Below are 15,920 nucleotides of genomic sequence, written 5' to 3'. Positions count from 1 at the left end.
TTTGCTGAGAAAAATTTGAATCCATAGTCGCGCCAAAATGCCAATTGAGCATAAACCTCAAATCGAAATGTCACGCAAGACAAATCTTGGAATTTGAGTTAGCTTTTTACGCACGCATATAAGGTTGGCCTGTAATAATTCTTCCCGATATAAATTGGGCTTTAAAGAGCAGAAAGTTAGGATTGCATGCGGTGGGATTTGAACCCGCGGCCTCGGTGTTTTAAGTCAACATCTCAATATCTACGTTTTGAAATAATAATAAAGTCCGGCGCTATAAAATATGTTAGTGTTTGGCCGAACTTCTCCTCCGGTTTGTCGAGTGCGCCTTAATGTTGTGGCACAAAGGCTGCTGCAAGCTGTTTTTCATTTTCAAGAACGAGTTAAAACTTCCAAAACAGTTCACTTTACAGCGAAAAACGTGTTTTAATTTTGCTAAACGCGAAAATATTGCACTTTTCACCTAATCTATTAGAGAATAGGTAACATTTTAGTGCACTCCATTGCTTTGCAATTACGACTGCGGCAGCATCTCCGCGAGATTGATTAGTTAATTTGCTAATGGAGGCTGCTTGGAGCAGAAGCAAACTCATTGTGAGGAAATGCTGTTAATGTAATAATAATAAAGAAACATTTCGGAAACGGGTTTGCCGTGCCCTATGTACACAAAATGCAGCGATTCGTCCCAGCGCTACACTTGCATCTACGCATCTTGCATCTTGACGGTTGTCGCAATTTAACACACAGCACTTCATTTTGTTAGTTTTTACGCAGTCTTCAACTCAAAAATCACTCTCTTTCGCTGATTTGTAAACAAAGGTTTGTTTACAAGTTACCACAACTGTCAAAATCGGCAAAACCAAAGTAGCGGTACCACTGACGGCGCCACCTCTGTTCGCTGCATCGTGATGCGAGACCTATATTCAGATAAATTTTTTGGTTTCTGGTATCGATATCTGGAATATCGAGTCTTTTTATTCCAATATTAATGGGTACCCGATATTTTTAAAGCGATGCTTTAAATGAGTACCATATCGATACTTTCGATTCGATATCGAGTCCCTAACTAGAAATGGACCGATTCGAGTAAATACAAGTTGCGATCCCGTACGAGTCCGGACTAGTCAGAAATAATCAGAATCAGTCGATTTTACTGGAAATCGATCCCGTACTCGGTTCTCTGACTATTGAGAGGACAAAAAAGAAAGCAAATACGGTTCTCTCTCTGTCAGAAGTTACAAGTTTTAGTCCGAGAATTTTTTGCTGGTAAATTCTGCTAAATATGTCAAACGGTCAGCTGTAGTGTGTTTGGCAACCGAATTGTAAACAAAAGAAAAGTGCACTCTGCTAATTCATGCTGAAAAGTATTTAATTACTTGTTTAAGTGAATTCTAATGAATTTGAAAGTATTTTTGTATTAGAGTCACTGTCTCAAATAGAAATGCACACAATTTCTGCTTTCTGATAGTTTATGTACACATGTATGTTGTCACTCATTTTACGAATCAGAGTTAGCAGGAAAAAAGAAACAACAGCTATGGAAACGACCAGAGAACGTAGAAAAAACGCGTCCACGAGAGTTCAATAGAAAGTATTTTTGGTTATTTTCATGTGTGAGCTGAGTGTGTTTACATACAAAATAAGCAAGTATTTTATGTTGAAGTTGACAGAAGTTACCATGTTTTACTAGAAAGCGATCCCGTACTTTTCAATGTTACTCTCTCGCTCTGAGTGAGTTTTTATTTTTTGACAGTTTTAATAGTCCGAGTCCGAGCAATACGGGATTGCACCTACAAGTACGTACTCGTTACTTTTCGTTCGATACCAAGTAATTTTGGAATCGATACTTTTGAACTACCCTGCATAAAACGGCTGACCATATGGAAAACAAACTATCGATTGTACGCTCGCATACATATGTACATACACACATATATCAAACAAAATTTTACTTTGTTGATAGCTGTGGTGCAAAATAGAGAAGAAGTCGGTGAATTTAAAGAAAGAAATAATACAAATTAGTGTTATCAATTTGTATATAAAAAAATTTGCAAAAAACCTTTTTTAGCGCTATGTGGATAGAGAAAAAATTTGAGGCCAGTGTGCTTAGGCCGACTGTGGAGTCAGTGACTACAGTGCTGAAATACAGTGCAACGCCAACGTGAAACTCCAGCACAACGTAGGAATGGAGGTAGAAAGATCAAACGGCGCTGAGGAACTTGTTTTTAGCGACGAAATTTCAGACCCCGATTAAAAATGAGAAGAATTGTCTGAGCTAAGTAGCTCTGAAAAAGCTTGCGAAATTAAGTTAATAGTCGACAATATATTTTTACAAATAAAACTAACACATAAACTAAATCGAACTGTATTTTTTTATTTGGTTTCATATATTTTTGGAAATTTCGCTGGCACTAATTTATCGGGTCAGAAAAATCACTAATTATCGCGATATTTTCCCAATAGTTTCGTCGCTAAACTCACTTGTACATCACCAACTAGATGACATGTGTGAGAGAGTGAACATACTGTAAGGCAAATGCGCCCATGTGTGTGCAAGAAAGGGATGCACTATCACTCGTCCGGAGAAGTGGTCACTTTTTTCCCCAAGCCCATACAAAACTAACCGCTAAACTGACAACAGTTTTAGTCAGTTGTCCTACTAATTTAACCGATAATCATAGGTCAGGCTTCTTGCAGGGTACCCTGCAAAAACCGGCTGACCATATTGATTGTACACTGACAAAATATACAGCAATCGATATGAAAAAGAGACAAGACAATGAAAAACGTGCTTTTTCGCACTGCTTAGCCTTTCGCGCAAGCGTATACATACATAAAAAGAATAACATTTTTAGCTGTGCTGCAAGATATTGAAAAAGTGGGTGCATTTAAAAGAAATAACTAACAAAATCAGCGTATTTAATTTCCAATCTAAAACATTGCCAAAAAAACTTTTCTAACTCTATGTGGATAGAGAAGAAAAAATTTGAGGCCAGTGCGGCGAAATACAAAAAACTTTCCAAATTCGCTAAGGCCGACTGTCGAGGCAGGGACTCCAGTGATGAAATCCAATGCAACGCCAATGGAAGCAGAAGGACCAAACGCCGCTGAGGAATTTGTCTTTAGCGACGGAAATTCAGAGTCCGATGAAGAATATTCTGTGCTCAGCAGCTCTGAAAAAGCTTGCGAAATTAAATCATGGGCAATTAGAAACAATGTTTCGCATGTGGTTTTAAATGGTCTATTGAAGACGCTAAATAAGATAGGTGTTACCGACTTACCCTTGTCAGCAAAAACTATCCTTGAAACAACAAAACAAAGTAAAAATGTGCAAGATATTCCTAGAGGAGAGTTATTGTACATTGGCATTCAGTCCCATTTCCACTCAAAAACATTCCACTTTCTAAAAGATATTGATGAAGTTTGCATCGATGTAGGTATTGATGAATGCACTAAAGAATATGGACCCTTGGACAATTTCTCCGCGTACAAATTTGAAAATTATTTGCAATATTTGAAAAGGCTTATTAAAAAACCTACAAACATTTTGCAGCAGTTATTTCTAAGACTCGACGAAAGGAAAAATGTAGAAATGCCTAAAAACAAAAAATTTGGTTCCTTCGAAATAGATCCAAAAAAGGAAAAGGATTCATTTTGTTTCAGTCCAGCAACATGACCTTTCAAAATCGTTGAAACTTCCAGAGAATTGGGGCAGGATTTAGTATTAGGATATGCTTTCGAACAAATTAATAATTTGTTTGAAGAACCGCTTGAATCTGTATCTGCACTTGGTATATTAACGGCAGGTCAATTGAGTAATGAAAAGTTTAAAATCCGCCAATCAGATATTCAATATAAATATTTTAGTATTCCATACAATAATGAGTTTCTTTTGATCCCAATTCCACACCACGTATTTTTCGAGTTTTCGAACTAATCATTTAAAAACCCCACAAACACATAAATTTCTATTTACTTTACTGAAATAATATTGCTATTCAGTTCTAATCGCCAAACTTAAAAAGCTTAAAAGCTCATAAAATCGAAAATGGACTTAAACAATAAGCCCAACTGCCCACTGAAAGGTAATGCTATTGAGCAAATTTTAAAATATTTTCTAAATGATAAACAAAAAAAATATATTTCAGAAAAACGGTTTTTTGTTATTGACCGAAAGAAATTAAGGACTACCACTACTTTTAATAATTCTGTACCATACCCTGTGACGCATAAAAGTAAATTTTATATAGAAGTGCTTACGTTTTAACTTATATTAAACTTTTTTTTATAAATAGTTGACTTAAGGACGAAAATGCTTTCTGTAGTTCCGCCCACCTCCCAACCACGAATAATGCCATCCAATACGGTTGCCAAATCTTCAATTGGTACCGACTCCTGTAAGTTATTGACAGCATGGGCCCAAAGTACAGGAAGTTTTACATCAGCCCGTTTGACAGAGGCTTTTTCTACTGCGAATCATTCTGCTGTGGCGAAATACGTGAAACTTCCTTCAATTTCCTCTTCGATAAAAGGTAATACCTATGTGATATAAATAAAGGAATATTATTATTGAGCAGAGTTTCAATGTCAGATGGCGACAGACTTTATTCAGTATATAAGAATCATGTAATACAATGGAATAGTGGAAAGAAGAAAAGTGATAACTAGAGTTGCCAGATTTATATTATTTTACAATACTTCCCTTTAATAGACCATCTGGCAACGTTGCAAAATATTTAGCTTAAAGTTTACAAATATTACTTCAACCTGATATATTTTTCGTTTAGAAATTCAGTTACTAATTACATAGCTTTACTGTAAGCCTAACTTGGCATTTATAAATTCATTCTTAACTGCTGGTACCGCTTTCGTCAAACTATCTGCCAATATGGTGCTTGTAGAAGTGTACTCCAGCTTAACGGATTTATTCTCAAGCTTCTCTTGTACGAATTTCACCTTTATATCCACATGTTTGGTTCGAGGTGAAAAGTTGTTGTTGCGAACAATGTGGATTGCACTCTTGTTGTCACAATAAAGTGTTGTTGCCTTTTGAACGCCAGGAATCAACTCCTATACTAGCCGATTCAACCAAATCATTTCTTGCATCGCACCCACTACTGACATTAACTCTGCTTCAGTTGATGACAATGCAACCGTCCGTTGCCTATGCGTAGACCAAGAAATTGCTCCACCCTGCATAACAAACACGTAACCAGACGTTGATCGTCTTTCGTCAAGATCTCCTCCCCAGTCAGCATCGCAAAAACCAGTAAGACCTTCAGCTGATTTCTGATAAACGATGCCTTTGTCAACAGTCCCCTTCAAATACCGCATCACACGCTTCACTGCAAGCCAATGCGCTTTGCCAGGATTTTGTGAGAAACGAATCAGCAAATTGACTGCAAAGCTGATATCGGGACGAGTATTTTGCGCTGCATACAGAAGACAACCAATTGCTTCCATATATGGAACATTTTCCATTTCTTTCTTTGCGTCTTCCGTTTGTGGACACATTTATGCAGTTAGCTTTTGCGACAAGTCGAGTGGCGTTGAAACAGCATTACAATCGTCCATTCCGAAACGTTTCAATACACTGCAAATATATACAGACTGATCAAGTTTAACAAGCTTCTTTACATCATCGCGGTGAACTCGCACCGATGAAGCTGAACCCATGTCTTTCATTTTAAGGGCCCGTTACTCAATGTCTGGTTAACACTAATCTCCGTTTAAACATCATTATCGACGTGTTCGGCTCCAAGCATATAACATGGAGTCGGTAACGTCGATAACGATGTTTTACCGCAGATTAGTGTTAAGCAGACATTGAGTAACCGGCCCTAAATCTAGAAGACAACTCGTTCTTAATACGCTGCGTAGCCTTTTTGTCATTGGAGAACACCAAGACGTCGTCGACGTAAATCACCACATACACCATGGTACATTCGTTCACGCAATAGTAGATACATTGATCGACATCACTTCTAATAAGCCCCAGACTGATAAGCACCGTGTTCAGTTTATCGTTCCAAACTTTACTTGCTTGCTTCAAACCGTACAAAGACTTTATCAACCGACAAACTCTGCCTGACACGTCATCGTAGCCTTCAGGCTGCTTCATGTATACTTCTCCTTGAAGCTCGCCATTCAATAATGCAGTTACCGCATCTAATTGATGCACTGACAAGTCATACTTCGCCGCCATTGCGAACAAAAAAACGTAGTGAATTGTATCTCACCACAGGTGAAAATGTTTCCGAATAGTCAATGCCCTGTTTCTGCGAGCAACCCTTTACAACAAGCCTTGCTTTGTAACGAACAAGCGCTCCATCAGCATTATGTTTAATATTAAAAAACTCACTTCGAATTTATAGCTCTCTTACCCGCAGGCAAATTCGTAAGCACCCAAGTGTTGTTTGATTTAAGAGAATCGATCTCCTCTTCCATCGCGCATTTCCAATCGCACGCTTCAGCACTACTTAACGCCTCTTCAACACTAACAGGGTAATCAGCATCAGACACCGCAATCAACAACAAATTCTTTTTTGCCTTGCCTGCAATACGCTCCGCACGACGAACTGGACACTTTTGGGCACAATTGTGTGCTGAACAGCTACTTCGTTTTCACCAGGACAGACAGAATAAAATATTACAAATTGAAGTGAAATTAATATTTTAAGAAAACATCTACCATCGTTAATTGCAATTCATCAATTTAAGCTTTTATTTAACGAAAAATTACACACATCAACAATCTTTGCGATTGTAAAAATTTTCTATGCATTTGTCGAAAATTTCACTAGCCTCATGAGCTACTGAAATTTTATTCACCTCATAGTTGTCAAAAATTTACTCGCCGCGAACTTTGTTGCCGATTCACACACGCTCTATGTCCAATAAATTCTGTGCGCGTGTTCCAGCAGATTTATCGATTGTTCTAGTTTGTTTACCTTTACAGCATACAATACACCCTTTATCATTTGCGCCGTTGTAATTAACTCCAACAGTTGAATTCTGCACCTGCTTCATGCTTTGCTTACAAATATGTGCCAACCTACGATGCCAAAGCTTAAAGCTGTCAATCGTTGTCATTGCTCTACCAACTAGAAATTTTTCGCAGTCTAACTTATACAAATCGTTATGCACATACGCTATTGCAATCAATTCGCCCTTCGAATCGAAAATCTTGCACTCATTGCCTTCGAACACCACCTTTTTGTTTTGCCTTGTTATTTGCCGCACTGACAAAAGATTAGCGCAAAGGTTAGGAACATACTCTACATTTCGAACATTAGTTGCAATTTTTCTTTTGTCTACGTTCAGAATTAGGCAGACATCGCCTACACTTTTGACAGTCACTCGTTCTTTATTTGCCAAAATCACTTCGCTGAGCTCTGCCGCTCTTTCGTTTGAAAGCAACCGCTGATCATTTGTCATATGTGACGTTGCGCCTGAATCGACGTACCACAAACTTTCGCCGTTCTGAGGGTGAAAACATGAGTTTGCTAACAGCGAGTTGGAAACCATAGCCGTCCTGTTTTTACCTTCGCTCGCATTAGCTTTTTTCGACTGCATACTCTTGCGACACTCTTTACGCATATGGCCTTCTTGACCACAATTGAAGCATCGAAACTTTTTCTTATTAAAATTTTTGTCACCCTTTTTCTGTATGTTTTTCTTTGAATACAAAGCATTGTCCGTAGAGTCTTTGCTGCAGTCAAATTTGACGTCTTGCAACAACAAACTCTTAACGCCGTCGACAGTTAATTTTGCTTTTGAATTTTCTACTGCCATAACGAGTGCTTGATACTCATTAGGCAACCCAGCAAGCAATAGTGAAGCAACAACTTCGTCGCCTATATTTAGACCAGCATTTTGCAGCTTGATTGAAGTCCTTACCACCTCGTTTACGTAATCCTGTATGGATTGGAATTGCTTCAGCTTCAACTGCACCAGCTTTTTTAAAAGCTCTACCTTGCGAGTTAAACCACTGTCTTCATATGCTGCCAATAACGAGTCCCATACGTCTTTTGCACTTTCGGCGTTTGCTATGTGCGAAAAATTACTCGGCTCTACCATGAGCGTAATTTCTGCCAGCGCCCGTTCATTTGCGTCACGATCCTTTTCCGAAGAATTATCAGACAACCCATTCTGGGTTATCTTCCAGCAACTTTTCAACACCAAGTAGGATTTGGCATTCCTCCGCCATACGTCGAAGTTTTGGCGTCCTCTTAATTTTTCAAAAGGAAAGCTGAGTGTTCCTGTTGCCATTTTTAATTGATTTAAAACTTTTTGGTGAATAAGCCCATAACCTATTGAGCAGAGATAGACACGCGCAGTTTCAATGTAAGATGGCGACAGACTTCATTCAGTATATAAGAAACATGTAATACAATGGAATAATGGAAAGAAGAAAAGTGATAACTAGAGTTGCCAGATTTATATTATTTTACAATAATTATTTAATTTGTCTTACCTTTTTCAGACAATCTTAGGCTTTCTGCACATTGGTCGTCCAATCATAGTTGCTTCATCGTCACAATCATGATGCTACGATTACATTACGACTACACTTTCGCACACTCGGTAGTGATATTTCAATTCATTTGGCGTTTAAAAATTCACTTGGAGAAGGTATTTTCTGTTTTTCTGGTTGATATTTTCGCGAAATATTTACAAAAACCTGCAATTATTAAAATATAGACTTTGCTGCAACAATTCTAGACATCATTTTGCAGTAACATCTCTTCTTGTCTTTTCCTGAAATGTGTTTTGTGCATGCACACAGGGACTTTTTACAATTTCGTAATATTTTATAGCTAAAACATTCACATTTATTGAATTTTGATGCAGTTATCCACTTTTTAATAATTTCCAATGATTTTATGCAAAAAATACTAATTTTTATGCAATTTTGATGCAAATATTAACTTTTTCACTAATTTATCACCATAAAATGTAAACAAACAATGCGTGCACAACGATTAGGAAACGGCAGTGCCGGACTTATCCGTTTCTGCATCTTCTACGATTTGCCGATAACAAGCCGATAACGACAAGTGTGCAGATCTCCTTTGAAATGCATGTGCTCGGCTCAAAATTTCAGGGCGAGACGATAACTCAACTATGATTGGACGACAAGTGTGCAGATAGCCTTAGACAAGCTGCAGTTGATCAAGCAAGCTGTCCACACGGTGCAGCGAACAAAGGTGGCGCCGTCAGTGGTACCGCTACTTTGGTTTTGCCGATTTTGGCAGTTGTGGTAACTTGTAAATAAACCTTTGTTTACAAATCAGCGAAAGAGAAATTTGAATTATAAGTGAAAAATCAGTTTAAATCGTGTTAATTTGCAATTTGTGGGTGATTTTTGAATTGAAGACTGTGTAAAAACCAATACAATGAAGTGCTGTGTGTTAAGTTGCGACAACCGTCAAGACGCAAGAAGCGTAGATGCAAGAGTAGCGCTGGGACGAATCGCTGCATTTTGTGTAAATAGGGCACGGCAAAGCCGTTCCCGAAATGTTTCTCTATTATTATATTAACAGCCTTTCCTCACAATGATTTTGTTTCTGCTCCACGCAGCCTCCATTAGCAAGTTAACTAATCAGTCCCGCAGAGATGCTGCTGCAGTTTTCTGTAGCAGCCTTAATTGCAGAGCAATGGAGTGCACTAAAACGTTTGCTGAAGCAGCCTCAATTGCAAAGCAATGGAGTGCACTACAATGTTCACTGTTCTCTAATAGATTAGGTGAAAAATGCAATATTTTCGCATTTAGCAAAATTAAAACACGTTTTTCGCAGTAAAGTGAACTGCTTTGGCTGTTTCAACTCGTTCTTCTTTTCGCTCTATTCTTTGTTTACTTGTGGTACACAAATGTCAACGCCCAGGACGGCGCAATCTTGTATTCTATCATTCTTGAGCTGTCCAGTTGAAACCGAAACTGCTTACCCCAAAACTGACAATATGACAGCTTCCCGAACTACAAGCAATCCCACTTCATATACGGAAGGTATTAAAAATTAACTTTCTTAGTTTTTATTGTTATTATTTTTTTTAAATGCAGCTTAAGCAGTTATTAATGATCGGCTAAGCACATCTGTGGGTTAACGTACCAGCGATTATCCATTTTAGTGAACGTAGGCCCAACTGTTGTGGAAACGTCAGGGAAAGGTCCACATGGTACCTACTCGACTCGACTGGCAATATCAAAAATCCGATGGCTGTTTTTAAAGGCGGATCTCCATAGCATGCGTATGCGTACCTAGACGCATGAAAACAAAACAAAAATTTATGAATTTTGAATTCTAAGCGTAAATGTCAAACTCACGCATACGGATACGCATGCTATGCAGCTCCGCCTTTAGCCGCTCATAAGGTGCACAAACTTTTTTTCAAATACGCACTCTACACAATTTTTTACTAAAATGCATTCATTTTAACAGATTATGGTTTATTTAAGTTGAGTAAAGTAGTATATGTAAAGTGTTATAGGCGAATTTACATGATTCAACATTCACCGGCGATTAGTTGAACCAAAAGTTTAACCCAAGTAGGCAGCTGACCAACTTCATTGAAAGCGATTAGTTGAAAGGCCATTTACACCATTCAACTGCTGCATTCAACTAAAAGTTGCCTGTAAAATCGCCCCATGTAAATTCCCTATTAAATATCAGCAATATTATCAATACTTTTTTTATATATTAAAATGTTATTTGTTTTTGTTATTTTATGGCCTTAAAACAATTATATTCAAACATTTTTATGAGCTTGAGGCCGTTTTTAGTGAAAACTTATTGTGGAAAAGCAACAATAATTTGGAAAAATGATAGAAGTGATAGCTATTTCGGAATTCACCACATTTGCTCATCAGACTTCTTTCAAAAACAACAACCTCATTTTGTGTTGGTACTTGCAGTGTGCACATCGCGGATTAATGCATCGTAGCCATGTGCGTTAATTGAATTTTTGATAAAAGAGGCTAAATTAGTATATGTATATGTATGTACATACATATAAGTAAAATATAAATATATTTAAGTAACACATACATAAAAAAACCAGTCATAAGTATTTCAGTTGTTTAAGAGTTTAAGGGCCGGTTACTCAATGTCTGGTTAACACTAATCTCCGGTAAACATCGTTATCGACGTTACCGACTCCATGTTATATGCATGGAGCCGAACACGTCGATAATGACGTTTAAACGGAGATTAGTGTTAACCAGACATTGAGTAACCGGCCCTAAGCAAGATAAATGAGAATGTGTTAGTTTCCATCACACAATTCTTGTCCGGAATTGTTAAAACACATTGGCCCGTAGTCATAGTCAAAATAAAGTCGACTTTAAAGTTAGTTGCAGCTTTTTTGACAGATATCCCATTGAAAATTATGTCAAAAAGCTGCAACTAACTTTAAAGTCGACTTTATTTTGACTATGACTACGGGCCATTCATTACACATTATAAGGTGGTGTTGATGGCGAATTTAGATTTTCGCCGAGGTGCGTCTTAATGTCAAAGTTATGTGTTTGTTGTAAAATGAATTCGCCTTGATTACAACAAACACATCACTTTGACATTCAGTAGTACTGCGGCGAAAATTTAATTCGCCATCAACACCACCTTGTATAAATTCGACTTGGTGTCCACATTTACGATTTATTAAACACCTACATTATCCATTCATTAAGACCGATTTATTTTATTATTTATTTCTTTTGTTATGTTTATTCTTACAACGAGTTTCTGCACCTCCTTGTCTTCTTCAATTTTGTGCACACCTCTTATATGACGCTTAATCCTGAAAAATTATATACATACACATATACATATATGTACATGTAGGGCATAATCATACTTTATTACTAACTTGTAAGCATCTGGAAACTGCTTTTCACAAACGCCACATTTATAAGGTAATCCAGTGTGTTGCATGCGATGATTATAGTATTGATCATATTTGGAGAATTTAGAACCACAAATCACGCACTTGTAACTGAAATATCCATGGTACTGCATGTGCCTATTTAAAATACGTTTGTGGATGAAAGATTTTCCACAAAGGTGATTTAGGTCTTGTATGAGCAAGATTGAGTTGTTTACTTTTTTCGATAAGACCAGCCCAGCTTCATTTAAGTTATTGCCGCTCTGCATATCCTTATCCGATTAAACTAGAAACTTTGTTGTTGTTGTAGTGTCAGTACTAAGGCCCCTATTGCGAGTGTCGACTGGCAGTAGAATAGAAATTTGTCGATCGAGTCGATCATCTTTTATTTTGCTATTGTGTAACTTGATCGATAAAAATTTGTACTATTGTGAATGGTTGACAGAATTGTAAACAGCTGTTTGTTTGTTTATATTTGTTTCTTAAGTGTTTTATTTACATCATTTTTAAAATAATTGCTTTTATTATAAAATTAAAAAAATGGACACAGTTGAAATATGGTTTAGTGATGGGAAAGATGATGCGGAAGCTAATAGATTAGTAGAGTTAGCTAAAGCAAGGAGGGGATTGCGAGATTCGTCGGATCCCTTGGACTTTGAAGGTGTATGTACACGTGTGAGTTTTATGAATAGAAGTTGCGTTCCCGATGCTTCACAGTTTTTAGGCTTTACATGATTTGCAGGAAAAGCTGTTTTCCTCATTAATAAACTTTATGGAAGTTTAAGAAATACGGTACGGTTAAGTTTTTTGTACAATGATGTTGGGTTTTTGTGTCCAAACGCGTGACCCGAGTTTAAAAATTTTAACTTAACAACATAATAAGTGTATTGAAAGAATTCAACTTTAATTTAAAATAAAGATTTCAAATTTCCGAGCACTAGTCAATTAATAAATTATGCAGTTTTTTTGTATAAACTTTTGATGTTGGTTCTGCGCAAAAACACTGTGGATGGCGTAGCCGGAGTTATATGCACAAGAAATATTGTATATGTATCTTTTCCAATAGAAGCGGAGCTTCCTACCCTACTCTTTCCGGAAATTCCTTTGCCTATGTCTTCACTCTCCTGCATCAGTACGAACAACCGCGCAAGTTGCCTTTTGTTGCTTTGTCGCGTACACGTGTCGCCCATTTTCAGACCACCATTGTGGTTGCCCTGGCTAGCTCAGCGATTGGGTGGTCGGGATCCTTAACCCTTGCCACAATGGTGCCGGGCGGACGTGGCGGCTCGTTCACTGGCATATCACACCCACAGGAAGCCCACCCATCCATGGACCGCCTGATGTGTCTCCTTGCGGTCTCCCTTTTGCCGTGCTCCAATTCCCCCCCTTAGCTTACCCCCCTTGTCATCTTCGCCTCCCCTGCTTGAGGGATTAAGTCCACATATTAAATTCTTTCATATACACGTTAAAATTTATTATAAAACATAGGAATTTACACACAACAAAATCAATGAATTTTATGATCGGTTTCCGGCCGCCACAACAAAAAGGAACCAATCAAATCGATCACCGTTTATACACGTATGTCAAACAAACTATATAAAAACCTGCCACCCTACCTACAAGAGCTCTTTTCGGATGGTGTGAAGGGTTTCCGGGAGCCGGATATTCCCCGCTCAGAAACTACTACAATTTACCCTTTTGTTTGGGTTCTTCTTGCCTGGCGGGCACAAAGACAATAAAAAAAAACGAAAGTATAAATACGTACAAACTTATTAACAAATTATCTACGCAACACAAATGCCTGAACGTATATATTACAAATAATGAAATGTTCAAAAAAATTAATATTTCTCGGACTATACTTGGGACGCGCAGTGTATCATCTAATCCCAATGATTGGGTTATAACATGCCGGTGGTGGTCTCGACTGACCCCTTACACAAACCGGAAGGCTGAATCTTTGCTCCTCGGTGCGAGCTTTAAAAAAAATCCTTTTGGGTAGATATTTCCCTCGCGCAAAAGCTTTTGCATAGAATTTTCTGATACTTAAGCCTAGCACTCACCAGCGAACTGTGCCGTACCCTTTTCGCCTTCACTCTGGCGTGGTTCACCTTATCTCCTGGCACACTAGGGACACACAAAAATGTTCACTAACACCTGACAAAATAAATATTTTCGTCACTTACGTGTCGTTGGGGGGGGGGCGGGTTCTTCCACGGGTTTCGTGCTTTGGGCCTTATATGGTCGTCACCGCTGATGGCCAATCCTCCTGCCTTGGCAAGTATAATAAAGGCTTCTCCCTCTTCTTGCCTCTGATGACCACGTTCTCCCGGGCGCTTAGAGGTGATCGTGGGCTCTTCGCCTACACTCCTCACAATTTATTTATTTTTTTGTTTTTACAACTCGCGACTTAAAAAAAAACAAAATGCATTTAGCATTTATTTTTATTTCACTAAAGAAAAGTTTTGGACTTTACTGGACTTTTTTTTAAAAAACGACAAGGCTCAACTAGCGCGCACTGTCTGTACGTTGCAATGACACCGGCAATTCTTTTCTTACGGAACTCAGCCGACCCCTTTTATATGCTATTTGTCAGGCCTCCATGTCTTCTAATCACCGTTCTTTCCGCTTTCTTCATTGTTCACGACCCGGCCAATCGTGGTATCGCGCACCCTATTGCTATCCCTCTCCACGGGATTTTCCCCAAACTCTCCAAACTACAACTTTTCGTCTGGCAACATCTGCCCATCAAAAGCTTCATAATTTCCCTTTTGACCTTCTGCTTTGTTTGACGTTTCTTCATGAGAACAGAAAAATAAATAGAGCGCTGGGTAAGTAAATGAAACATGGTATTTTAATTTTAATGATTTATTATCGGCATTAACTCTTTTCAGGTGGTCCAGGGATAGCTACTGTGGTATTTAGGCAAACGCCCAACGTGGGGAACACCCATACCCTGACAGCTTATAATTTTTGATCTGTAATTCAGACACATACATGCATATGTATATTTCACAATTTTTTACAACTTCCAGTTCAATTGACTTACTTTTTATCCATTATAGTACCACTTTCTTATGTAAATTTTATAAACGCAAACTCCAACGACTAAAAAACAGCAATAGAAGAATGAGCGATTAAAAAGTATTCACAGTCGCTAATTGAGCGACTAAGCGACACTCGCAATAGCATCGCTAATCGATAATCGCTTAATAGTCGTTTATCTACTGCCAGTCGACACTCGCAATAGGGGTGTAAGTTTTTTATCAATATTTATTTCGTGTTCGATATCATTTGATGCAGATGTTTCATCATCATCCATAAAATGTTCATTCCATTCTGGTGATACTTTTATATCCTCTACGTGATCCTTGTAAACAAATAGAAAATAATTATTGTTTAATTATATCTAAATCGTATTTGATATACCATATCTACAGTATCTGGCATCTTAGTTACTTCCATTAGCTCTTCATGTACTGGAACCCATTCAAAAGTGTTGGCTATACTTTCTATCTTCACTTTTTCCGTTTGTGTGCAACGTAATTCATTATCAGCTCTTCTCGCCTTTTCAATAAAATCATAAACGTCTTTAAGTTTTTGGGCACAATCAAGGCATAGATATTGCATCCGGGCATCATCGAGTTCATTTGGATCATCTTTCAGACTTAAATTAATTTGTGTACATTTACAAAAACACTCTTTGTATGATATATCCAAAGAGTCAACAGGCTGATGCCAATCTAGCAGATGCACCCGATCTTCCGGCGACAAACAGGCACGGCATATATTTGATAAATCCATCTGAACTTTTCACCACTGCCGTATTGATAATTCAAGTCTTAGTCGGTAAAAAATAGTTTTGTAGAATGAGTGATTATATATTGGTAAGACAGAACAATTTGAAAATAGGGATGTCGAAAATATTTCAATATAAAAAGTGGTACAATTTTAATGCTTTTAAAATTCGACTGTCCGACAAATCGATTTCTTCGGTAGATATAGTGATGTTCCGATATCAGTGAAAACTATCTCCT

General features: G+C 37.8%; 1 protein-coding gene across 1 annotated transcript; it reads right to left on the bottom strand.

Moving 5' to 3' along the window:
* Positions 1-11,681: 11,681 nt before the first annotated feature.
* On the bottom strand, positions 11,682-12,164 carry LOC118752469 (zinc finger protein 80-like). The gene is made up of 2 exons (XM_036487379.1): positions 11,866-12,164; positions 11,682-11,796 (listed from the first exon to the last, which is right to left on the bottom strand). The coding sequence occupies exons 1-2, from the start codon at positions 12,147-12,149 to the stop codon at positions 11,682-11,684; spliced, it is 399 nt and encodes a 132-aa protein (XP_036343272.1). The 5' UTR covers positions 12,150-12,164.
* Positions 12,165-15,920: the final 3,756 nt, after the last annotated feature.

Source organism: Rhagoletis pomonella, unplaced genomic scaffold, assembly GCF_013731165.1.
Source record: "Rhagoletis pomonella isolate Grant_MI unplaced genomic scaffold, Rhpom_1.0 Rhpom_scaffold_01520, whole genome shotgun sequence".
Classification (NCBI taxonomy): domain Eukaryota; kingdom Metazoa; phylum Arthropoda; class Insecta; order Diptera; family Tephritidae; genus Rhagoletis; species Rhagoletis pomonella.
This window is presented reverse-complemented; position numbering and strand designations above follow the sequence as displayed.

Bases quoted from the DNA above. Each gene is read 5' to 3' on its own strand.
- LOC118752469 (XM_036487379.1), bottom strand. From the start codon at position 12,149: ATGCAGAGCGGCAATAACTTAAATGAAGCTGGGCTGGTCTTATCGAAA. The intron at 11,797-11,865 runs GTTAGTAATAAA...ATAATTTTTCAG, and splicing joins CAGTTTCCAGATGCTTACAA to GATTAAGCGTCATATAAGAG.